The 26,333-nt window shown below is 43.7% G+C and overlaps 1 protein-coding gene across 4 annotated transcripts in view; it reads right to left on the reverse strand.

The window, feature by feature from the left end:
- Window positions 1–920: 920 nt before the first annotated feature.
- Window positions 921–26,333, reverse strand: part of myo16 (myosin XVI) — a 100,905-nt gene continuing 75,492 nt past the window's right edge. For 3 of the 4 annotated variants that reach the window (XM_053876806.1, XM_053876807.1, XM_053876805.1), the window contains exons 28-35: window positions 19,866–19,968; window positions 19,198–19,294; window positions 18,871–19,135; window positions 16,499–16,851; window positions 14,635–15,849; window positions 10,821–10,973; window positions 9,914–9,999; window positions 921–4,347 (exon numbers count right to left, since the gene is read on the reverse strand). In XM_053876806.1, the coding sequence (XP_053732781.1) occupies window positions 4,183–4,347; window positions 9,914–9,999; window positions 10,821–10,973; window positions 14,635–15,849; window positions 16,499–16,851; window positions 18,871–19,135; window positions 19,198–19,294; window positions 19,866–19,968 (2,437 nt within the window). In that variant the 3' untranslated portion in view covers window positions 921–4,182. Of the gene's footprint in view, window positions 4,348–8,245; window positions 8,327–9,913; window positions 10,000–10,820; window positions 10,974–14,634; window positions 15,850–16,498; window positions 16,852–18,870; window positions 19,136–19,197; window positions 19,295–19,865; window positions 19,969–26,333 lie in introns of all 4 variants that reach the window. The other variant, XM_053876808.1, reaches the window with a different exon arrangement.

The raw sequence follows: 26,333 nt of genomic DNA on the forward strand, positions 1-26,333 counted from the left end.
AGAGCTGCGCTTCACACTGCTCTTTTTCCATCTCTCTTGACTGTAAGAAAAAATGTAGCTCACCATCAACATATCGGACGCAATGTTATATAATGCAAATAATTTTCATTTTTTATTGTCACAGACAGTTATTGACCCAGATGGTTAGCTAGCATCACCTTAGAGACCATTTATTTCCATAAATAACTTATTCATACATGTACAGTATTAGCTGCAAATTAGCCAGTGAGTAATGTTTATAATGTTTATAAACTGGTTATTGTTTTGTTAAGACTGACTAGATTCAATCTTCAACAGTCACAGTTCACTCAAAACAACATCATAATTACCAAGTACTAACTGTATATAATAAACAAGTAACTATCTTAAGAATTGTTAATGTCTTACGCAAATCTAAAGTGTTTCCAAACTATTATATGTTATAACTTTGTCTCATAACATTGTACCTCTTTATCCGTTAAAAAAACTACAATGCCGTTTGGGGTTTTAATGTATTATTTGAAATAGTTCATTTTTTTGCATATATTCTCTGAGAATTACACAATAATATAACATTTGTTTGTTTGGTTATTATTCAATTTTCTTTTTTGGGGGAGATATAATCTGTCTTGGGTCTGACCCAGGGCCTCCTCAGTATGACTCCTGATGAGATCTACAACTCCACTTGGTGACTCTCACTGAGGTGAAGCAGCGGTTCTATTGGGAGCTTCTCTCCCGAAGTGGGGTCCATACACACCCTGTACAGACGACTTATCTTACCTGCTGATCGTGTGCTAGTGACAGTGAGTTGGGCTCTTTTGACTCAGTCAAATGCTGCCTCTACTTCCCTCACATGTGAACAAGACCCCACCTGGACTGAACAAGGCAACATTTTCCAACTGAGAACCACCTGAGAACCAGCACGTACTCACTCAAGCAGCCGAGGCGGACTTGGACACAGTTCTTCTTTATTGCTGTACAGGTACTTATAAAACATTGGTAACATAACAAATATGAAAGATCACCATGGACACAGATGCAGGTCAACATAAACGGCATGTTATGTACAGAACAGTAAAAAATAAATACAAAGAAGAGCGGTGTAAAAGGCAGTGGAACCCCGCACAGCGACACGTGGACGTCACATGGCAACACTTATGGAGATAATATCTGGCAGGTATTCAACCACTAGAAGTTCTTTTTTTTTTTAATGTTTTTGGCAGGCTGAGCTCGGTCGTCTTGGATCGAGGCAGCTAATGTGTTTAACGGGCTGATGCTGTCAATCGATGACAAGCGCCCAGATGGGAAACGGCGGCCGGTGAGTCAGGGCAGTGGGAGGCTGTAAAATCTCCTCAACATAATCACGTTAGAATGTTCCAGGTGAGATCAGAAAAAGCAAATCAACGGCTTTCTTGCTTCACAGAAAACCAGGCTGCCGCTCACAATAAAGAGGCTATAAATACTCCTTCATTGATATCACAAGGTCAGTTCTCTCATCACACGTGGGTTCGCTGTAGAATATCGGAAACACGGCGCTCTGCATTGCAGCATTCCCATGCTTCCTCCAGCGCCCCCTTCAGGTGAGGCTCGTATTAAAGATGCGTACATACATCACTTCTACACAACTGTACATTCTACCGGGGGATATTTGTGCGGCTTCATGCACAGACAGCAGCTGGGATTGATCCGCGATGGCGCCGTCAATCCAAAAACAGGCAGAATCAATCCCACACATCGCGGGTGATCAGTGGGAATGAGGGATCGATGGGGAATATTGACACTGGGAACAATTGAGAGTGATTTTCTTTTCGCGGAGACACGCCCGGCCCGGCCCGTCGCACAAGACAACACGACACCAACATTGTGCAATAGATCGTCTGTACACTCGGGAGGATTTCAAATCGCCCCAAAGTAAAGTCACATTTTAAAATAAAACATCTCCGTCATTGCATCGTACCCGAGACATTCGCCATCTCAGTTCCACCATCACAGACAGTTTCAACTGTGCTTTTAACATATTTACAGAGTCAGAGTCATTTGTGCTCCACTCACTGGTTTGGGGTCACATTAGACCTGATTCAGTGAGAGGAAGGAGGGGAATGGAAGTGGAGATAGAGGGTGTGGAGGTAGTGAGAGCAGCCGTGTCTAGTGTAGTGGTCGGAGAGCAAGGGAAGTGAAGAGGAGAGTGAAGACACGGCGGACACCACAAAAGCAGCAGCAAAGGGGAAGCTTATTAGGACTGTAATGAAATTGGTACCAGGAAAAAAAACAAGCAAAGAGGTTCAGTGATGAGGTTAAGAAGGGCAAGACGAGGACAGGTGTGACTTGAGGAATGATCAATATTGGCTGAGGTGGAGGAGTTGGAGGAGGCTGACTCGCCGCGGCAGTCTCTGATGGAAATACTGAACGCTCACAGACAGGACAACCAAAGATGAACTAACATAACATCCTAAATTGAAGCTCATAATTTGGTGTTTGCAATGGTTACATTAGGTCAGCACCTTAAAAGTCCAGTCGAGTAAAATGGTATTTCATTTTTGAACTAGCTTGAGGGTTGTTTTTCCAGCAATCGACGACGGCAGAGACGACTTAGAAACGTCTTCTTGAGTACCATACCATGCAGTAGATTCCACATCTATGAGAGACTGAAGGCGTTCACATTTTTGTTTTTCACTACTGTGACTAGACTAGTATTTTTTGTGATCAACTACAAGACCTTCAACCACCTTTTGGGCTGTTGTCGTGGCACCAACACTGGCTTTAATTCCTTTCATCTGCGACGCTGGCGATACTCCGAGTCTATGATACTGTACCACAGACTGAAACCTAGTGATGAGTTGATGAGGCGTCGTAAAACAGTGTTCTCATTTTCAGACCCCAGTAGGTGGCGCTCTAGCTTTGAAAAAGGATGAGATGTTTCATTGAAATGGTTGTTCAAATCCAAATATAACAGCAGAGATCGAGTGGACTCTGAAAATGAGGACACTGTTTCATGAAGCCTCATCACAACAGAAAACATTGCTCCGGTATGAAATTGGGCGATTCATGTTCCTGAATATTGAATATGAATATAATGAATAATGTAAATGATTAGCATTAACAGTAAGCATGTGGTTTTGACGTTAAGTAGCAGTGAAATGGGTCGAGGCTAATGGGAAAGTGGAGGATCCACTCTTATAAAAAGCGTGGGGCAAATATGAATTTGATCCCCTGTTGTATTTCTGAAAGTGGGTGGAGCACAAATGTCTGAGTGACAGGAGACACCAGTATTTTGAGGGTCAGGTCAGGACACGAGGGGTCAACAGGTTATGTCTGTACAAACACTGTCCTCACATTTCCTTCTCTCTCATAGCATCTTGTTTCCACGTCAGTCGTGAAGCTTTGGCACAGTTGCAGGATGACAACATGAACTTTATCTCCGTCAGGGCTTCTCAAAACCAAAGCAGTCGTAAAGGTTAGTGCATGTTTCCCTTCAAGGCTGGTGGTAGCAGCGTGCACCGTGGGATTTTACTGAGGTCACCCTGACTCCTGGGGACGTACAGCCAGGGCGGCATTTAAGGAGCCTGAACGAGAGTCGTGTACCTGAACACAGACGAGCGTGTACGGTTCCAGAGAGCTGGGAGCTCCAAGGCATCGGAGTGGGAACCTTGACAGAGACGCACACGAAGAGCACGTCAGGTGTTTTCAGCACCGTGTTTTAGCCCAGAAACATCCGTCCAGTCAACCCAGTCCTTAAAGTGTCAGTGAAAATTGGTGGTGATTTCTTAGTTCTAAAGTCACAATTTGAGTTTAAAAGTCACTTATGTGAATAAATAAAAGCTAAAGTTGAAAAAAACCAACAACATTTTTTACTGTTAGCTCTAAAACAAAAAGTGGTTGGCAATAAATACAAAAAATAGTGTATAAAATGTTCATAAAATGTCATTAAATAATATATATTAAAATAGTGGATGAAAAATATAAATATGTGTGACTCTCAAAATAAGAAATGCCCCCCACCATCTCTCTACAGTCTTGTTCAGTAAGTGTACTACAGCATTAATGTTAATCTACCTAGTCATAGACACTAATCTGACATAATTTATTAAGAAGTGCCATAAATAAATACACCGAGTCCCCCTCTGGGCTCTGAGGTCACTTGGTCCACTGAAGAATAAATAAAGTTTGGTTGAGACGAAGGTCGCCGACGACCAGAGCGATGTTTCACGGCAAGGCTTTCCGTCTGGTCCGCAGCAGTGTGGGGGGAAGGGTCTGAGCTGGACGCGGCTTCCAGTGGCCCCGCCCCTCACACTGCACCCGTCTCCAACGCAGAACATCCCCCATCGTGGCGGCCTTGTCCCCGATGGACTGGTGTCGCCTGGGAAGCACCTGCGGCCGCAAAAGAGAAGAAGGGAGTTAAGAAGGATCAGCCAATCAAAAGCATGACTTTTCAAAACAAATGTGCATGAAAGTGAAAGATGGATTTAACGTAACATAAATTTAGTGCTCGTGTAGTCTTTCCATTTCGATATTTAAACTTACATTTAAAGAGGAAGACTCTTCGATTCTTAGTATTCTTTCCTCTGTCATTACTGTAAAGTCTTGCATAGAAGAGCAACACATTTTTAGGTGAAAAATTTCACAAATTTCCTCTTGTGCATTTATAATGACATTTTCAAAGCTAATATTATCATGAAGTCGTCTTCCACATTCGGATGAAAGTTATCTGAAGGTTTTTTTGGTGGTATTATTTAATGGCATTTAAATTAAGGTTAGTATAAATAAATGTTTAAATCACCAAAAAATGTAAAAAAAAGTGAATGAAAGAGTCTAAAACAGTTGAGTGAACCACGTGACTCTGAGATTTCCACCTCCAGAGTAAGAAGGTTTGGAAACGGAGCAGATCACCCAGCTCAGCGTCGACTCTACAGTGGGACACTTGGCTCATGAATCATGAGCAGAAGACGAGATGAATGCGGACGCGGTGCCGAGACGCCTCATGAGAGCGTTGAACAGGGATTGACAGCTCGAACAGCTGCTTATTTCCATAGCACGTCTGAGGACCTGACATGTATCACCTCAATGAAGAGCTGCTGAATTACATCAGCCATCACCTCAGTGCGGGTTATCCGTCATCTGCGAGTCGATGTGAATCAATCTGACCGGAATTCCAATTCTCCTCCTCCAGGAAGGGATGGAAGCTCACTGATCTACATCAGGGTGGGAGTGATGACCAGAAATGACCAAATCAGTCTGCAATTCCTCCACAGCAACAGCGTTGTCAGCGTCTACAGGGTTGCGACTGCAGTTCTAGCATAAGCTCTTATTGCTATATAACAGCGTTGTCGCAAGACTTTTTCAATTTCAAAAGGCTTATTTAGTCAATATCATTGTAAATCTGAAAACAAAAAAGGTTCTATTTTCTCCAGTGCCACAAGGAGGAACTAAATGTAGGATTATTAAGGGCTTTATTAAGGGCTATTGGGTATCATTCGAGCATATTTACCCAAGTGTTTACTGTGATGCAGTAGCGGCACCAAGATGCTACAAGGTATCACCTGAAAGTGTCCAACTCTGCGGGGTGTTGACTCAGTGGCACATCTCAATCGTTCTAACACACAGGGACGACGTGTTATTTCAGCTGGAGCAGTTTAAACTCCAAAAATTGTTTATCTAAAGCTTGTGTGACTCGTATTTTGTCTAACTAATCTTGTTTACTCTCGCTGCGGGCTGGACAACACCTGCCAAATTGCTTATTCAACCAGTGGCTTGCCCCGCACTGAACAGTCACGTACTCCGTCCTCGGCTCCACGGGGTCCGTAAACCTGCTATATTCCTCCCTGCTTTAAGTTAGGTTTATGATAGCGACACATCCTCAGGAGAAATAAGAGAAGGTCAAGACTATTCTGCTACAGCAGGCATTTGACTTTGCAAAGGGGCCACATGACTGCTGTGAGGGTCACTGTGGTTTAAACAATAACAAAATAGTAAGAATAGTTTCTGCGCAATAACATTCGGGAAAAGAAGGAAAAACAAGCGAATATACAACACAAGATGAGGGGATTATTTCATAATAAGTAGCACAATTAAATACTAAAAATAAATGAATAAATATGTAGGAAAACAGCAGTTCAATTGAAAAAAATACTTAAACATCTGTCATGTCAAATTAAAATACAGGAAAATTCATCTAAATAATTTTATTTATATGAATTATGGCAGTCATTTTGAAGTAATCCTACTCAACGCTTGAAGAGACTTGTTAAACATGAAAGGAGAATCATCATTAAACCTTTGGAGTTTCTCAAGACTCTACAGCGGAGGATGACATTTCAGCAGCCGCTGCACGCGCCGCATACCTCCACAAACCTACATACACCTTGTGAGAGGGCACCGAACTCAATGACCCAATTCATAATCCTCTGCACTTCCCTGCCAACGTGTTCTCACTACTGCGAGCCCCTGGCAGGAACGCCTGCTACCAGAACAGCACACAAGTGGGAACACAGCGTTCCGCCGCAACGTAGATGGCACACACACAGCAAACTATCTTGGGGAGGAAAACTAGAGCTGAGATGTTTGGCCGTTATATTTGCTTCCTTATTAAATTCAAGGGGCGAGGATCCCTTATCACTCGGGGGACGATGGCGTATGTTTTGCTAAAATCGGGTCATGGTCATGCACATGTGCACAGAAATAGCCCCAGAGAAGGCGTTTGGCGATAAACAGTGTGACGTGCAGGCGTTAGCATCAAGTTGTCGTTTCGGTGAACATTCAGGACACACAGTTTCAAAACAACAAGTGGTTTAAACAGCACAACAACACCACCACATGACATGGTAACACATTGATGCCAAAACTGTTGCCGCTATCAATGCTATAAGCTAACATCATTATTGTTTTGATCAGGTGTATCCGTTGTACACATTGCTATCAATGCTACATGCTAACACCATTATTGTTTTGATCAGGAGTATCTGTTGTACATATTGCTATCAATGCTACATGCTAACATAATTATTGTTTTGATCAGGAGTATCTGTTGTACATATTGCTATCAATGCTACATGCTAACATAATTATTGTTTTGATCAGGAGTATCAGCTGTACATATTGCTGTCAATGCTACATGCTAACATCATTATTGTTTTGATCAGGAGTATCCGCTGTACATATTGCTGTCAATGCTACATGCTAACATCATCATTGTTTTGATCAGGAGTATCCGTTGTACATATTGCTACCAATGCTACATGCTAACATAATTATTGTTTTGATCAGGTGTATCCATTGTACATATTGCTATCAATGCTACATGCTAACATTATTATTGTTTTGATCAGGTGTATCCGTTGTACAAATTGCTATCAATGCTACATGCTAACATTATTATTGTTTTGATCAGGAGTACCCGCTGTACATATTGCTATCAATGCTACATGCTAACATCATTATTGTTTTGATCAGGAGTATCCACTGTACATATTGCTATCAATGCTACATGCTAAAATGACTATTGTTTTGATCAGGAGTATCCGCTGTACATAAAAAAAGTATGGGTTTGAAACTCCTGGTCACACCAAGATGGAAGTTTCTTCACCTCAAAAGTTGAGTTCCGGGATCCTCCCGGGTCAGTCCGATAATTAAAAGTGATTTCATAAAGTGAGCTCATGAGACAGCAAGTCAGTGCCGGACACATCTGACAGTGAGGCGGGCCATTAAATCCATTTGTGATCTTCAGCCGCCACCATCATCCGCAGGCTAATGACCGCGCTCCTCTTAGCTCCCATAATTGAAAGAAAGACAACACAAACGTTAGACCATGGTCCTGCCGACACTTTCATATGAGAGACTGGCCATCAATCTCGCTGGCTCGTGACAGTAATGTGGAGACACTGGGCTGAAGATTGGGAGCGATTTAGGTCAATGACTTGTGCGAGGAGCTCCGTGGTCAAGCTGACATCATTAAAGGTTGATCATCTCAAGGCGCTGACGGCGACGCAGAGGAAACAATTTGGCCAGCATCACTTCCCAGCGCCACTTCTCCACTCAGCTCTTCAAAGGTCACAATGACCCATGTCAGTGATGAAGGTGGTGAGCCTGATGAATGAGCAGGACTAGACCTAGGTCTGACCCGTGGCCTCCCTCCGGCTCAGAACCCTTGGAGAAGCTCATGAACTCATCTAGAGGGCTCAACTCTCGATGGTGGGGATGAAAACCAAATAAAACTATGATGTTGGAAATGAGACACCTATAAGGTTGAAGTAGCCGTCTGGCCTCCACTCACCACGTCCCTACACGTGGACGGCCCCTCTATGTTTTAGAGAGCGGCCCCAGCTCCGAAAGGAGAAAAGTTGAGATGACCCCTCTGACGGGTGACGCAGGCAGAGAAAAGTAAAGAAAGAGAAAAGACAAAGATTAAGCACACACGCTCAGAACATCAAGGAACCATAAGATTAGTCAGGAGGAAGGGGACGTTCCAGCACGTCAGACATTTATCCTAAAACAGTGCCAGCGCGGGAACGTGGAGGCCTGTAAAGTGGGAACACCGACTACCCTCACTTTCCCTGCAGAGGAGCGAGAGCCCCGAGACGTTCACTTAGTGCTTTCCTCAGACTTTGAAACCAGAGAGTAAATCCTTGAGGGAAAAGTTGTTTTATTGGGCACGCATGGGATCAGTTGGTTTTATTGTTCAGTAACTTTCTAAGAACACATGCATACTTGAATGAGATCGTCAGATCAGCCAGACTTGTTCGTGATGTCACAGGAAATCATGAGGCAGAGGAGTTAGAGATATCAGGCAACTCAACACTGCCAACACTGGATCACTGTGGCCACATGCAAATGCTGTTTTGTTGCTTCAGCTGTCAAGAATGTTCAGGATATCATAAGCAAAATATGATAACATTTTTTTCCACGTTTAATTTTTGACATTTTATCAATTTTGGTACAACAATATTATTCAACTATTTAACTTGCTTTTATAGTCATATATTTACATGGTTGACAGTTTACAGTTTATTTCACATTAGCTGTATTTCATATCAAGTTCTCAACCAAATATCTCTGTCAAAATATGATTGAGAGATGATTTTTTTTCCTGACATTTTTTTCTACATGACATTATTTAATCTAAATTAATACAAGCTAGAATTATGTTATTTTTAATAAATTTGATGAAATCCTGTGCTAGCTCTCTCCATCATATTTACTTGCATTCATTCAGGAAACACACAAAAATCACACTAGTAATTCAATGTTATAGATGATAAAAAAAAATAAAATAAATAAATTTGATATTTTAATTCAAATAATAATTTCTCTGCTTTAAGTCAGTTTCACTTTTTTCCACAATTATTTTTTTAGAATAGTGATAGAATGTGATTTTCCCCTTCTAAAATATCAGCTTTTCTTCAAATGTATTTCAGAAAACTCCTGTTCCATTGAGTTATTTGTACCAATTAACAAGTGCAATAGCTTTAATCCAGTATTTGGCGCTAAAGAAAAGGTTGCATGAAAGCGTCTCTTCAGTCTCGCCAGATAATGTTGTGACAACATCATGAGCTGCATCCGTCACAAGAATGTAAACATACTTGTACGACTGCGTGTCTCCGTTAAATTATTAAAGGCTCCATCATAAGTCATGTTCCAGTTCACAGAAGGGTTGTTCATCCCACTTGCTCATCAGATTGCTATCAATTGCGATAAACGATGTGTGTTGTGCTGCGTGCGCGCGTGCGAGAGGCTGTGCGTATGTACGAGGGCGAGACTGTAAATTCAATCCTGTAACTGAACACGCAGGAGTCGGAGGAAGCTCACATGTCGGGAGTAGAGGACGTACCTTCCTGCTAAAAGAGTCAACAAACCGAGGACAAAATGCCAGAGTGGAGTAGCTATTGTGGTGTGTTCGTGTGCACTTCGCCTCTCATCTCGTGTGTCACGGTGTCCTGCTCACCTGAGTGTGATGACTGTCCATGTGTCGGTGCAGAGAGGTAGAAGTGGAAGAGTTTGGCTTGCTGTGACTCTCATCCTCCAGAGACCCTAGAGCAAATCATGAAGACCATCAGTGACCAAAAACAATAGTAACTGCCGAAGATTTTCCATGCTCTGACTGGTCAAGCTGCAATTTATAGTTCAGAGGCAAATGCATGGGATCCAACTGTTCCACCTGACCAGGGACAGACAGGTAGGATGGTTTGCATTTAGCAATATGTGTATTTGAAGGGGAACAACTGTTGTCATCCTGAGTCGCAGTGGCCCCCAGGCCGGGCTTTGGTCTCACCTGTGTTATGCTGTCACTCTGCTAAAACATTTTTGGACAGAGAATTTGGCAAAAACACAGCTGTGGCTTGTACTGTAGCATCACAGCGAGAGGAATGTCAGATCTAGTTAAGCTTGTGACAGCTGAACCAAGGGTCCTATCTGTGTGGATTACTCCTGGTGCTTGGATCTCCTCCCCCGATGGACTAGCTCCCTAGCTATATGTGAACAGCTAGCTATACAAGGCACTAGTCCAGCACAGACAAGACACAAACACAGACATATAGACAACAAACACCCCAAACATGGGATCCAGAGTGACTTCACATCATGGGTTCTAAATGATGTGCCAAATAGAAACTTGTATTTCCAATGAAGACTGGGCCACTTATGGGGGGTTCAGTTAATAGAAACCTTGTGTGCTGGAGATGGTGGTCCTTGACTTGACAACACTGACTGCGTCATCCTCAGCTACCTAGCATTATTTACTTTCATTCACAGTCACCGGGTTGAGCACTCGAATCACAGGTGTCCACCCAAATCCCCAAAAGGTCCTGTGGGTGCAGGTTTTCGGTCCGACCAATCAGGAGCTCAAGAGTTACCGTTGGAGATCTGGTTGCCGTTCTCTACGTGCGCAGGACTCGACGAGTGCAGCGAATGGTTGTTGGCGTTTTTGTCCTGAAGTTGCAGAGACGGCGACGTGGGTGCGGACCCGCAGTCCTCCCGGCCCGGGGTGTTGATGTTGGAGTTGAATCCTGAATCATTTACAAAGAAACAAAGTGTTCAAAAAAATTGCATTTGGATATGATACATTCACTTCATGACCCTCCGGCTACGAAGGTGACTCCGCACGGCCGCTGCCTCTAATGACTCAAATGCTCTCAACATTGCATGAGTAACAGTCTGAGTAGTCGGCATGTGTGAGTAGGAATTCGTCAGCTGCCGTCCCGTGTTGAAAAACAGTCGACCCACATGACCGTACACATCCTTAATGACACAGAACCAAAGGCTATGAGCAGGCGCATGCTAGTTGAACACTTCCTGAGGGGTGCAGAGGAATAACACCCCTCAGCCATGATGGTTTATTTTGCTTCCACCCATGGGCACACTGAGGCTTTGACTGCCAGAAACACATCTTCTGCCTGAGGCGTCATGGGTCTGCCCCAGGGCCTGGTCCTCGGCGGAGCCCCAGCCTCATGAGGCATTTGTCCATCTAGACTAGATCCCATCTCCACACGAGAGTGACCTTGAAAAGAGAACAGTTCTTTTCCCCCTCACTCTTGAACAGGATCCAAAGTTACTCATCTTAAGTATCTAATTCCTCAAGGTCATTACACCTCCAGCTAGTCAGTCCCGCTTATGTCATTTCATAACCAACCTGTCAGTCCAGCACTATTAAATTTGTGGGTGACTCCTTTAGCAAGCGTCTACACAGCATCAGCTAAAGTGCTGCCTAATGTGGTCGAGTCGGGGGGGTGTCTTGTGACCGATTCCTTGAAGCCTGCCAGGACCACCTGCCCACTTCCCTCGACGTTCCTGTGGTTCACTCATTCCCTGAGGATGAGGAAGGGGAGTCGGTGGGGAGGAATCAGCTGCTCTTCACAGAGATGACAGGGATAGCAACAGTCACCCCTGGTCACGCCCACAGCATAACGTATCGCACTCAGTCGTCGAACAGCTGAACGCCAACGGAAGTGGACCATCCCGTTAAGCTCCATGGAATCCCCCTGCGCTCAGATCTGAGCGGGCCGCTGGGCCGCGGCCACTCAAAATAACAGTAAGGTTGTGAACCCTGGTGACCAGACGCATAGTTTCCATGAGGCCAGTGCTTTTCCCGCTTGAGTCCAGGTGCGGACAAAAAGTCCAAGTACAAGACGTCACAAGAAACGTTTGCGTCAGCGTGTGCACTTGTTCTCATACCGTCGCTTATAAGGAGTCCGGCGTTCTGCCCTCTGAACTCCGGCCAGTTATAGAAGCATGACACAATAGTGCGTCACGGGATACACACCAGTAAACAGATCTGGTGTCAGCATTCATTCTGAGGACAATATTTGGATCATATCGCAAAACACTTTTTCGTACATTTCAATTGTTACTTATCACTCTTATAAACATTAATTTAAAAAGTAAATTTCACTTGGACATGACTTTTTCTGTATTCTTTTCTAGGCAGTTTGAAATAGAATTGTTTTCTCCACCACATTACTGTAGTGTTAATGTTCATCCTGTGTTAAAGGAATCAATTTCAAGGGTGTTTTTGCTGATATTTAAATCAGGACATTAGAAATATTTTTGTGTATGTGTATTCTATATTTAATGCAATACATGGGATATATTCCAAGAAAAAATATTAACAGATGTGATATACATGGGAATATATATATATATATATATATATATAGATTAATGTGAGCAAAACAAAAACAAAGCTATTACTACTACTGCTACTATTACTACTACTACTACTACTAATGATAATAATAATGATAAAAATATTTACTACTAATCTTTATCACCATCATCATTATATTATCATATAGTAGTAGAAGTAGAAGAAATTGATAGAGTTGCAGTAAGAACTGTAGAAGTTGATGTCTGAGTAATAATAATAATTTTGGAGATTATTATACTGTAGGTCAATTTTGAAAGAAAAAAAATAGATCAATGTCAAAATATGTAAAATGTTAAACAGAAAAAACAATACAAAAGATGCTGTGAGTTAGGCAATTTGACTTATTTATGAATAACACTTTCAAATTCATGCTCAAATTCGTATTTAGATGTATGAAGGCAACAAAACAGATGAGGTGGATTGATATGAAATATGAAAAGCATTCTGGTCCTCCTCCACCATCAGCCTTGTAGTCTTCGCCACAACACGAGTGAGCTGTTAAATATTTGATACCCAACCTCATCATTCTCCTGCTCATGTATCATTAATGAAGCCACAACTAATCCTCCTTCAGGAAACACATGCTAAGAAACAACACTAGTCGAGGGCACTTTCTACAACTTCCTAACTCTAAACCTTCCATGTAAAATAATTAGCCAGACTAGAAATAACACAGAGCTCAACCAGATGGGACAAACTGAAGAGCTGCGAGGTTTGGTTTCAACTGCTGAGCGCGTTTATTTCTGAAGCCTCTGCGGGAGAAGCTAAATGTATTTTCATAAAGGACTCACGATCTGCTGCTGGCTTCGAGAATATTAACCCGAAGACCCTTCCCAGTTCTATTCTGTGTGATGAATAGATGTGTCCTCCTTTCACAAAGGTCAACCAGTGTATCAGTGTCCCAGAGTCCGCGAGCGTGTCCACCCAGAAGCAGCGCATCATAGCTCAGGTACACTGTGCTCTTTAGCAGGCTAAAGCGGCTAGCTCATTAGCTAACATGGAACCGGGGAGCAGATTTATGAGAGTGGGGCGCATCACTCCCATCTCTCCGACACACGTGTGCACAACGCACAAACACACCGAGTCCGATTATTACCTACAGATCAGTTCTCGGGGCGCAGGGATGGAAGACTATAAATCACCGGACAAAGCCGGCCCAGACTGATCATGAACTCATCACAGGCACAATACCACAAATGATGGACACGTGCACGCTCACACACAGACGTGCACGCTCCTCCTGGGAGGACACTGTGAGCAGAACTTTCATGCCTCTACACGTGAGATGAAACATGCTTAGATATTTATATTCATCTGCCCTGCAACCAAGCTATTGCCAGAAAATAAAAATGGAAAATAAAAACCATTCAACATTAGTTCAGACAACAAAATTATTCTTAAATAGAAAACTGGTGATAAGAATATGTATATATATATAGATAAAAAATAATTTTAAAGATTAAAAACTAAAGCAGAGCAACACAAATATTGCCTAAAACAGCACAGTAAATAATAATAATAGACAAAAACTAACTTATTCATATGTGAATAATCTGAATAGAAAGATAAAGTAATATTTTCAGGGGATAATATGTATGACTAATGCAAGATACACTTTTAAGGCTCCCTTTATGTACGAATATCTACCTTTTTTTATATACAATACGTTTCCATCATGATCGCATACTTCCATGGGTTCATTACGTTATTATTGCTGTTCATCAATATATCCACCAGGAGGAGCAGCCCTGAGTCAAAACTCCACGACAACAACAAACTACAAGACAAACTCAGCGACTGTAAAAGAAGCATTGATCATGTACCTCTTGCACAAAAGAAGAAATATATATCGCGACTGGAGGTTGGAGAAATTTTGCAATTGTTATGTCTTCTTTGTGTCTGGTTAGAACTACATCGGATCGTGACAGCAACGCTGGCCCCAACAGTTAGCGGTGCTGTTGCGCAGAGTAAGTGTGAGTGTGTTTGTGCATGTTCAAAGGGTGTGTAACAATGCTGCGACAAACCTCCATCTCTCATCTTGCGACCGGACTTCCTCAACAGGCTGCGTCCTGAACTGAAGAGAGTGTTGAGCTCGTCCATGGGGCTGGTCAGGGCTCTTCCATTTGCCGGGTTGAAGAGCAGTGGCGACGAGGAGCAGGAGTGAGCTCTCCGAGGTTCCGGCCGGGTCATCTTCACTGGGGAGTAAGGAGGAGGCTTTCCCAGAGCCTCCACATTCGACCTCTGTGTGGACGAGGGTTTGGGACAATCGGAGCTGTTCACCGACCCCGCTCGGGTCAGACTGAAGACGTTGGCCTCTGGTGGGAACGGAAAGTGAGACGGAGGTCGGTAGGGAGGAGGTGGACCGTTGGGGGCAGGGAGAGGAGGTGGAGGGGTCAGTGGAGGTGTGGACTTCTTCTCAGGCAGGAGGATGGAGAGGCTGGGAGAGGAGTCGGCTCTCTGGCGGGAATACTGAGGTGACAGCGGGCTGTCTGGTCCGGTCGCATAATTGAGGTTTGTCTCAAACACAGGAAGCTTCTTCACCTCCAGAGGAGTGAGAGGAGACTCGTCTGAGGCAGGGGAGCAGGTTACAGGTGACGGAGGGAATACGAGGAGCGGAGGTCGATGAGGAAGCAGGTTAGGAAACGGAGCAGGAATGTCACAACTTCCATCCTTTGTGTGTTGGGTTTTGAGAAGACTGTTGGGTGCGATCTGTGAGGGAATGTTGTCAGAGGCAGCAGACACCAATCCCGACTTCTTGGACTCCACACTCTGAGGAGCAAGAGAGCCCACGGCCAGCCCCAAGCTGAGAGCCTCCAGCTTTGCTGCCTTACTGACCATGGAGGGGGGCAGAGCACCATCTTCGGGAGGGAAGAACGTCATCTCCTCATACACTGCCTCTGCGTGCTCCGGGCTCTCTGGTGGCTCCTTGAGACTGTGAGCCCTGGGCTGTGACCCCACCATCTCGATGTAGATGTCCTCTTCATCCTGACCCGGGAACAGACTAAGAGCAACACCTTGAGGAGCATCGATGGAGGCTGCTTTTTGGAGGAAGCCCCCCGAGCGGGAGAGCAGCGCCAGCTTGACATCGGCGGGGCGGAGCTGGTGGAGGAGGGGGGCTACTGCGTTGATCTCCTCATACGACCCTGAGAGCTTGGTGTTGGGACTGCGTTTGGGCTTTGGAGGGGGCACCTTCCTCATGGTTGTGTAGTCGTCACTGTGGGGGCGGGGCTTGGACGAGCCTGAGGAGGTCCAGATTATAATCAATAATCAATATAATCCATAAAAGAGTGTAAGTGAGTGAGTAATGTCACAAAACTAAACATAAATTACATAATGTTTTACTTCATCAAATGAGCAGGTAAAATAAATTTAGAAATTTAGGAAACTTAAAACACTGAGGTGTTTTCAACTGGACCAAAACTTTTATTCATATTTATTTATTACCTGCTAAATAGACAGGTCGTAGGTGCAAAATGCCTCCGTCAATACAGATAATGTGGATTAAAGAAATGTCATTGTAGTATGGAATGCAATGCAAAATGTGGGAAAGTACAGTGGCAATGCTGCTGTGGTCTGCCACCACCAGGGCGGCGCCATCTGATATCCATCATGCATCTTTTCTTTAATATTCCCCTCTATTATGCTGTTGAGTCATCCACTTTCGATGATTCTGTGATGGGGTTCTTAAGTCCATCCCAGCATCAGCACCACGGACAAATCCATCATACAGACAGACAACCACTCAAACACACTCACGTCTGCAGGCGTTTTACACTCTTCAGTGAACCTGAGTGATGGATATTGAATGTAGGCCTTTATTTTCTAGCTCAAGTTTAAAGCGCCAGAAGAGTCATCTCTTGTCCTCAGTCACATTAACAGTTGAGTTACCTGAAGGGTCGGTCGGGGACAGCTGGGACTTTGGAGGACTTCCAGCTGGCGACCCATTCCCCTCTGGAGTGGGAATCTCTTTGGCTGTCATCACCAACCCCGCGCTGACGGCTTCATAAGACGCACTGAGGCGCGTGTTGGGGTCCCTCTTTGGTTTTGGGGGCGGTTGCTTTCGAGGAGATGAGAGAGCGGTTCCATCATTGGCCACCTGCGGCAGGGAGGGCTTGAGGGGCGGGCTTCCAGAGCAGTGGGTCAGGCTCTCCATCACAAGAGGCGTGGGCACTGAGCTGGATCGAAAATGGCGAATCACTCGACATCCTCCATCGTGGACTTTAACATTTTTCTCCACCAATCTGCAATGAATGACAGAAACCCCAATTAAAGTTCATCCACAATCCTATTCCAGATTAAAGAGTCACCGCTAGGGTAACACCCTCATGTCATAAACGTCAGCTAAGAGGCCAATTTGAGGCTAAAGAGCAAAGAGATAAAGCTTCAAATCCGATCTCCTCAGAGGAATTTGATCATGTGCAGTTATATTTCCCCTGCTAATCTGGAGCCATCTGTCGGCCCCACAGTTCCATCGACCCGGATTGGATTTACATACATATGCAGTGGGGGAGGGACGCGGCATGAGAGGTATTAAATGAGAAGATATTCACTCGGGAGGATGTGAAGATGTGATGGCATGTTGTTGAAAGTATACAAAAAGCAACAATGCATCTCTTGTCTCTGATTCCCTTTCATGCATGCAGATTAGTCTCAGATCCACACAGCATATGTTACACATGGAAGGACATATGGAGGACGCAGAGATCTTGATAAGTTACAAATAACACTGTTGTGCTGTGGTATGGAATCTAAACGGCAAGATGGCCAAAGTATATCTGCTAGCTGCTCACAGTCTTTACCAGATGACCAAGTTTCTACGAGCTTCTTCTTAGGGAGAGCCCACACACCTGGTGCCGATAACTCACTTGGTTATTCGTATTAGTCATCTGTTGCTGCTGGCCACTCCTGGGGCTCAAGTTTGGGCTCCTTCCTTCCCAGCTTTTCCCTGGCCTTTCGATCTCATTTCGTAAACCTTTTCAATGTGGGATTTGAAAATTCCCCTGTGCCGTAGTAGGAATCCAACATACACTCCGGTTTCCTCCCACGGTCCAAAAGCTAACTCTTGGTGACTCTAGATTCTGTATGTAGATGGTGGTTTTTGTGGAGTGTTGTCAGTTTATATGTGCCCAGTGATGGCCCGGTGTCCAGTCCAGGGTGTCACCCAACTTGACTTCCTTTGTTGATTCTCTGGATCCCGGTTCTATCTTCTGTCTCAGCATTACAAATTTGCTTTGAATTTTTGGCTCACAAATGTAGGAGTCAGGTGGGCACATATATATGGCAGTCCATCCCTGACCCAGGGACCGTGAAACTCATGGCAAGTTCACCTAGATTTAAACACAGCCCCGCTGCAGTTTGAAGTTGCCCCGTATCTATCATTTGAGTATTTGACGTCATGATTGAAATAGGCGCTGTAAACAACCGAAGTGACAATTTATTCTCACAGCTATTCTGCATGAGCTGAGAGCAGCTTCCTGGAACAGTTCAACCACAAATCGAATTGTTGCAGTTATTTCCTACGTTAGCTCATGCTTTCTTTATTAGAAGTGCTGCTCTTCTTTTCCCCCCACTGTGTCTCTTTGAGCTTCACCATTCCAACAGATGCCTTCTCGGTTCTTCCATTTCCGCGGCCCTCGTGTAGTATATGATATAAGGCGGTGATGAAGCAGAGATAGGGATACTGTTCCATAGGTGCAACGTAATACTAACACCATCAGATAAAGACATACGTGAAAAACAACAGGAGGCAGCCACTTTCAGCAGTGGCCTTAAGAACAACCTGCTATCACATGCTGCAGGACTAACTAATTGATCATATTTTGAGCAAATAACCTTCGATCTACACTCAGAAATATCTTCCCCATCACATGATCACTAGATAACACAATATATAGCGCTTTTCCTTGTAAATGAAGGAAGAAAAACCAACAAATGCTGACGTGCTAAACAACATGGTGAACAGAGGGGCAGACAAAAACAAACAAGTGATGTCATTTCTGCGACTTATTAGCAAATGAAAGTTTTCATGAAGAATTAATGATAGTTAAAGAGTGCGAAAAAATCTTAAACAGCAGTGTTTGTCAACCAAGGTTTTACTGGATGTTAGTTTTTCTATTGTTTTTTTTACTTGAAGAGCTTCGTGTTTCTGGAATGAAAAAAGAATGTCTCGAGGAGGAGTTTTCTAAGCCTTTTGTTTGGAAATATTTAGGCAGTCTGTCAGCTAAACACGACTCTTGAGTTTGTTTTTATTGCATCATTACCTTCTGGCCGGATGCTCCTCCTCCTTGCCCACCGGTTCAGGCCTCTCCCCCAGTGGTGGGCTGTTGTTGAGAAGGCCATTACCATGGCAACGTAGGCGATCACTCTCACGAGCTATGTCAGATGCATTTTGGATAACTAACTGGTCGTAGGTCCGCAGGCCCATGTCCTCCGTCCCCTGGAGGAAACGCTGCACGTTGCTCTCTTCTTTCTGCTGAGACGACACTTTACGGCGAACCTGTCTTCGGGCCAGCCAGCCACGCACAACTGCAGGAGCAAAACAGATTTAAATCCTGATGTTTTCCAAAGTTTTAACCTGGATGTTTTACCTTTCTGACAAGTGATGATCTTTCGGTGGTGCTGGTAGCAGCGGTCGTTGAGTTGGTCGGCTTGCCAGTATCTCAGAAACACTTTACTGGTGCCGATCTACACACAGCAAATGCAAAATTAACAACACACTTTCCATCATCAGCTCCCTGAAACTCTGCTGGCACTGAGGCCAACTTGGTGTGAAGAGAACTGATCTATCATGGGTGGGCGGGGTGTGCATTTGCATGTTGACACTGCGTTCACTTCCTTCATTTTGGGGGCAAAGCGGGTTACCCCATGCCAGGTGCACAGCGCAGAGGGGGAGACATGCTTTCACACACTATTCACTCCAACACATGTTGCAAGGATAATTTGTGTGTGCGTGGATTAGGCCTTTGAGTATCAGTGTGTTGGACATAGTGGAGGAGTGTGCGCGCATGTGTGAGGCAGGAGCCGCCGTGACCTCAGAGGTCATGCACTCAGACACAACAGCAGTCTGGCAGACAGGCCGAGGGGGGGGGGCGGTCCAGGCTGCTGTGTGTGTGTGAGAGAGAAGAATGATGATGAGGCAGGACAGCTGGAACAAGTTGTCAAAGATTCCAAGAGATCTTTCAAACCGAGGGTCAGAGATTAAGTCGTTCGCCAAATCTTTTGTTATCGATGCGGACGGAAAAAGGCGCGCACACACCTGCCATCCCTGGAGTTTGGTGTGTAGCAGCACAGAGCGACATTTCTCCTCTGGTGAGCATTTCTTCTTATCCCCAAGAGTCGGCACCACCAGGTCCTTGTATCTGTGTCACACAAACACAATATCCTCGGATTTCTTGATATAGCATTATGGAAAAACAATGGCTTGGAGGGTCACAGGGGTCATTTGGCAGCCCAGCTCAACAGCATCTGTTCCTTTGGTGTTACCCTTGGCAACGCTCACCCTGAATGGTCAGCTGGACCGAGACAGAGGTTTGTTTGTGTCTGGGTTCGCGGGGTGGAGAGCGAAAACAAGCAATACTGATATCACAGCTGAGGAAAGATGTAAAAAACAAGATATAATTGTTACCGTCAGTGAGCAAACTTTCTCAGGTCTGACTCCCCAAAAAACTTTTTTTTGGCCGGCATGGTTCTTTGCTTGCTAAATGACATGTAATAACTGGCATTTAAAACACATGAGTCAGGCAGACATGAGAAACTGCCCTGTGGTTTGATCTGTCAGAGAAAATAACGCTCAAAAGGAAGGAATAAGGAAGGTGTCGGAACTCAAACTGAACCATTGTTTGGCTTTTTTTTTGCAAATAAGCACAGTAAGCTATCTCTCCCCTGGTATCTCTTTTCAGCACCAGCTAATCTGTCCGTAATGTGATCAATAACCAATAAATGACGTCTCCTTGTCCACGGGTTGCTGAGGGTTAGATATTTCAAAGAAGTAAAAGTCACTGGTCAAAGAATAAAAAAAGCTTTTTTAATGGGTACCAATCTAAACAGGTGGATTAATAACTTAGTGATCTTGAGTAAAGGTGAAATTGTTTATTTGACCACTCATCCGAGGGTTGTGGGGGCAGCAGTGCAATAAAAGAGAGCCTGACCTCTGTCTTCCCTCCTTCAGCTCTATGCAAGTGTTTGCTGCTCAAGTGAGTGACATCTCCAGCTTGTCTGAGGGACGCGCCCCAAAAACACCTCCTGAAGAGGCGTCCAGGAGACAAACTAGTAAGACTCCAGCTGCCTCACCATGCTTCGGTCAATGTGGAGGAGAAAAGTCTACTTTGAGTTCCTTGTTGATCGCAGAGCTGGTGACATCTCTAAAAGAGAGTCCAGATACCTTGTAGAGGTGACTCATTTTGCCAGCTACTTCTTTCAGTCACAAGCTTATGATTGAATTAGAGCCCTCCCTTTCAGCTCTGCTCCTCAAGTGCTAATCTGAAAATAGATTAACCTCAAATTTTCTGCTCTTGACTGTGTCACAATTGCTTGTTCCATCAGCAAATGCAACTTAAAAATGAAGAAAGATGGAGTGATGACGTCTAGCTACTGTAAAGAGTCGAGACACGGCAGCAAATCAAACACAGTTTTCGTTCTGACCTTGATTCCTGCAGGGCAGCAGAGTTTGAACATCGATTCAAACTAAATCCCGAGCCATACGAAGGTGTTTGCTCGGTGTGATATACGTCTCGATGTAAAGCTAGACTGACTATATTTGGAAAATGATCAACGCTGTAACTCTTGACTGACACTTTTGTGACGGCCAGCTGAGCTCACCTGCCTGTTTCATATCCTCATCTGATCTCCGCATTAATAACCTCGGCCTATGATGTCACGTTTATTACCCGACGTATAAAACCAGCAGATGGCTGCAAACATAAACCACTTGTGTTGTCAATAGCGAGCAAGTGAGCGAGCGTGGAAGCGGAATGTGCTTGATTTGCAGGAGAGGAGTCGGTCTGAACTCTCGCTCACCCTCTCTCTGTATGGAAATACCAGTCCTGCAGACAACACACGCCGCCCCGCAGGGCCCATAAAACACAAAGGAACTGTGTAAACCCATGACCTCTCCTATGAGGATATGAAAACTATTGACGGTGCCTGCTTTTACAAGACCTGTGAGGGCTTCACGCAGAGTCAAAGAAGTGAAATAGGCCCTTTGATAAGACTTTAAATGGAAACATACAAAGCAGTTCCACTTGTCTAGCATGAGGCCGGCCACTGTCATTGAGCAGCACAAAGGCAGTTAAGATGATGGGATGGAAATAACAAGCTCCTCTGAAAGCAACATTTAGCTGAAACAGTTTGTGGGCCTCGATATTTAAAACCTATTCCCAAAACAGTTGCTTCAGGAGAGCATCAACCCATTCAGTGGTGGATCGGTGCAGCGTTGGTTTTAGCACCCGTCTACTGTGGCACAAGATTGGAGCTGGTGAAATCCCTCAACGGCACAGTCATTCCACTTTTATGCCGCAATTAACACCAATTGAAGTGCTAATGGGGATGGTTGTTAAAAAGGTTTTAAAACACCGCTCACAAAGACAAGCTTGTATGTCGACGCCACAGAAGTACGGCTTCCGATTCGGCCAATAAATCAGGTTACAAACCAAATACAACACACTGTGACACATACTAAGAAAAAGTCTTATAAGGGAGAGTCACTGCATTCCGACACTCACTTATGTTGAAATGATACTTTATAAACCTTAAAGCGGGATTTCACACACGTAGATTTACAGAAACAACACATTTGACCTCCGATGCTGCGAGGAAATAAATCTGGCCCCAAAACACAGCGTATCATAAAAGACAAATAAAAGCACCAGTAAAATAGATTTCCTCATAAATCTCCGCGCCACTAATGTAATTCGCAGTTGACGGCCTCCGTGACTCCGTGAGGCCGCCGGCGTGGCCACCCCGAGCGATTGTGTGTTTGTTGGTGTGTACTGGAGAACAGGGCAAAATGAACGGATGATTTATCGAGCGCTCGGTTTGACCAGTTGGGGGACCAGCTTCTGTACTAAAAGACCGACAATAAATAGGTCTGTACGCTGGTGTACGTTCATGGTGGGCTGCACTTGATGTCACAATGCTCTTTTGAAGAGTGGACCTATGACCTCACGCTGTGCATTTAATACAAGTAACTAAACACCGGGTTTTTGTTAGTTCTAAAAAAAATTAGGGGTCATTATATTTAGTATTATAAATTATTTTTTCATCCACCATGTTGTCAGAGCCTCTCTTCCAACACAAATGGACAGATAAACATGCACACAAACAGAATAGTCATCAAATAACAGGGAAGTTTGCCTTGGGAAGAGTGTCCAAAAGAAATGAACTACAACAAGCCCCAACGGCGGTGAGGAGAAAAAAAATAAAATATTTATGATTTATTCTTTATTTAAATAAAAAATAATAATATAGTAGTATAATATACAATATAATAATAATAATAATAATGTTTTGTAAATGAAATCAAATAAATTAGAGCGCTTTTTCGTGATGAAAATATTATTTTTTTTAAGCATTTTTTTCTGTTGAGTAAAATAAAAAAGGAAAATACACTTCCAATATATATTTTTATTGACACTAAAAACATATATTTATAGTTCAAACATTGAAAAATATCAACTAAAAGGAAAAAAAACTGCTAATTATCACCTGAAAGATTTCTTTTTTTTCTCCAGAGAAATAATGAGGGTCAAATATCACAAATAAAATTGCATTGACATTTGAAGTAATGGGATAAACCATACCACCATGATGGCAAACAAATCAAATAAGGGTTTTAAAATGGATTGAAGGAAGAAAAAAGGGCATTTACGGACCTGGATTTACGTTTAGGAAATACCCTGATCCTCGTCATTATTAAATCTAATCAACCATGGCCACAGAGGTAAAGGTTAAAGTGGCACACGTACCAAAGGTCGCATTCTATAACCGACGAAACAATGCGTATGAATGAAAATGACGGGCCGACTGATTTAGGTGCGTCCTTATGGGCACATGTCTGGAACACACTTGGCTCTTGACTCTCTAAATCATCCATTAACTCCCACTTAGCCAGGAGCAGGTGACAGTGGCCGCAACCCGGGGACCCCAGTCCCCAGCAACCCCAACTTGTCTTGAGGGAGAAATGTTTATCAGATTCCTAAAGTGATTGAACGGATGAAAAAATGGCTGGAGGAAAACCTTCCCCCTGATCTCCTTCAACGCCTAGAGGTGGTCTTAGCTGTTGGTCAACCCCATGTTTGGCCTCTGTCATTGCCAACGGACACCTGAGCGCCATTGAATAGCTGATTTAAATATTAACCACAAACAGCATGGAAGAAAGCAAACGCACACTTTCAAAAGTGTGTCACTGTCCCCACAAGAAAGGGCTCCAGCAGCTGCTCCTTGTGATAGTCACTTATCTGCCAGCTCCCCCAATTTCAACCAGAGATTAAATCCTCCCATCTATTCCACAATGACTCATATTTGCCGATCATACACGCGGACACACAATAGAGCTTTTTTCAAGCATCGACAAAGACATTTTTTTCAATTTCAAACTGAATGCAGGAAGCTGCGGCTTGGGACATGACAGCAGCTGAAATACAAAAAGCAGCATGGATGTATATTGAATTCACGCTGATATATTCTGATTTAATCCCCATGTTCATCTTAAATTCTACATAAATCCTAGCTCCTGATGCACACATAGAGGCTGAGGGTGTCAGCTGCGTCGCAGCGTTGGGAGATAAATCTCCTTCCACATTTACCTCCACATTCATCATACATTTATGAGTAATCACATTATGTTGTCGAAGATTGTTCCAACTAGTGAAACCAGCTACACCAAGCATCAACCTTTTCATTTCAACGCCACTAGTATATATATAAAAAAATACATATTGATTTCAATGTGTGGAAGCAAATCTGTCTCACCAGACTTAGTCATTTATATGATGCACAATTTAATTCTTAAGATTGATTTTTGTTCCTTTGACTTTTAATCATTAAAATAGTGAATGTCATTGACAAGAAATGCATAAAAAAAACAAAATGTGCGATTAAATTCAGTTGCAAGATCCGGGACGTAGAGGAATCGACAATTCAGCTTCTGTATTTTAGTATTCATTTTTCCTCCAAGAAATGTCCTATGATCTAGTATTAGTGTCAAAAAGCATATCTGAATCATAGTGCATGTTTTCTAGCTGTGAAATAAATAGAAGAGTCTATGCTATAGTGATGGATGATTAGATTAGATGGCCTCATGAAACCTCATTTTCAAAGCTAAGTGGGCGACACTCTTGAGTATAGAAATGAAAAGAGGCTTCTACAGCAGTGGTGGCCATTAGGTTTGCAACGGCCTTAACAACAGTATGGTACAGAAGCATAAAAGATCAACCAACCTTCCAGTCTGAGGCAAAAAGTCTAAAGGAAGCGCCCAAGTAAGAGATCGCTGAGACTCAGGAGTTCTCCATTCTCCAGTGGAGCAACGCCACCTATACTACCATAGTCACATGATTCATGCACACTCAAACAATTTTTTTTTTTGAGTGCATTTTTTAAATTCACTTTGCAGCAGGTTTGTATGCTTTAACACATGAAAACCTTCAGTAAATACATCTACATAATAGAGACTTCTTTAACTGAGGACAACTGAGGCGCTTGAGTATGGAGTTTCTAACAAAAGCGGACAAACGTAAAAGCAATTTAAATCAAAACTAGGATAAGACAGAGCTCAGGTAGAAACAGGGGAGATGAGAAGCCACATCTGCCGCAGGCTCATGGAAACTTTGGGGGGTCAATAAGATCAGCTTTCCTCTCCTGTTGGGTCTGCCAGGGAATGTTCGTTCTAATCCCTTTGTCCCCAAAAGGAAAGGCAGCTACATACGTAAAGAATGAGTGAGCGAGTGAACAAAGAGATATTTTATCAGGAAAGCGGCAGTTGAAGAATCAGCGACATGAGAACACGGCAGACGAGTCCAAGACGAGGCTCGAGCGAGACGGAGCCAAGCTGTGATTTTCTCACTGTTGACACATGAGACAAGGAAGTGCTTTAAGAAAAAAAAAAAAAGGTCGCAAGGATGAGCATTGAAAAGTGGGAGGCCTTTTATATATGAAACTGTGAGTCATGCTGACATGAGAAATGTGATCCAAGCGTTCATTAGCGACAACAGACTCCAATCAAAGACCAGAACGCCTTTTCAAGGTCATTTTGTGCCGCTGCGAACAATACAGGGGCACCGTGACTTGTCAACGTTAATACGGGAGCGTGCGATCCATACAGGAAGTGTCCTGGCGTTGGTCTGCAGGAAGCAGGGGATGTGAAGCTGGACGGGACACAGTGACCTGCGGCGGTGAGACAGTGACTCCATCATATTTAAGAGTTATACTTTAATGGAGAAGACAGACGAGAGAGTTACACAGAGAAGAACCCTCTGTTACTAGCCTGATCACATTTGTGTTGTCTGCCGGCTCACCAGTGCCAGGGGTCACTGTTCGCTCCCTCTGGGAACTCTGGTTTCCTCCCACAGCACAAACACCTACACTGGTTTTATTTCTGGCACTAAAATGATCTGTGCGTGTGAGTGAGACGTTGTCTATTAGACTCTTAAGCCAAGCAAAAATAAATAAATAAATACACCCACTGTGGCCCTTTTGTGGATCAGTATCAGTCCCATGCTAGATATCAAAG

Source organism: Synchiropus splendidus, chromosome 10 (assembly GCF_027744825.2).
Source record: "Synchiropus splendidus isolate RoL2022-P1 chromosome 10, RoL_Sspl_1.0, whole genome shotgun sequence".
NCBI classification, from domain to species: domain Eukaryota; kingdom Metazoa; phylum Chordata; class Actinopteri; order Syngnathiformes; family Callionymidae; genus Synchiropus; species Synchiropus splendidus.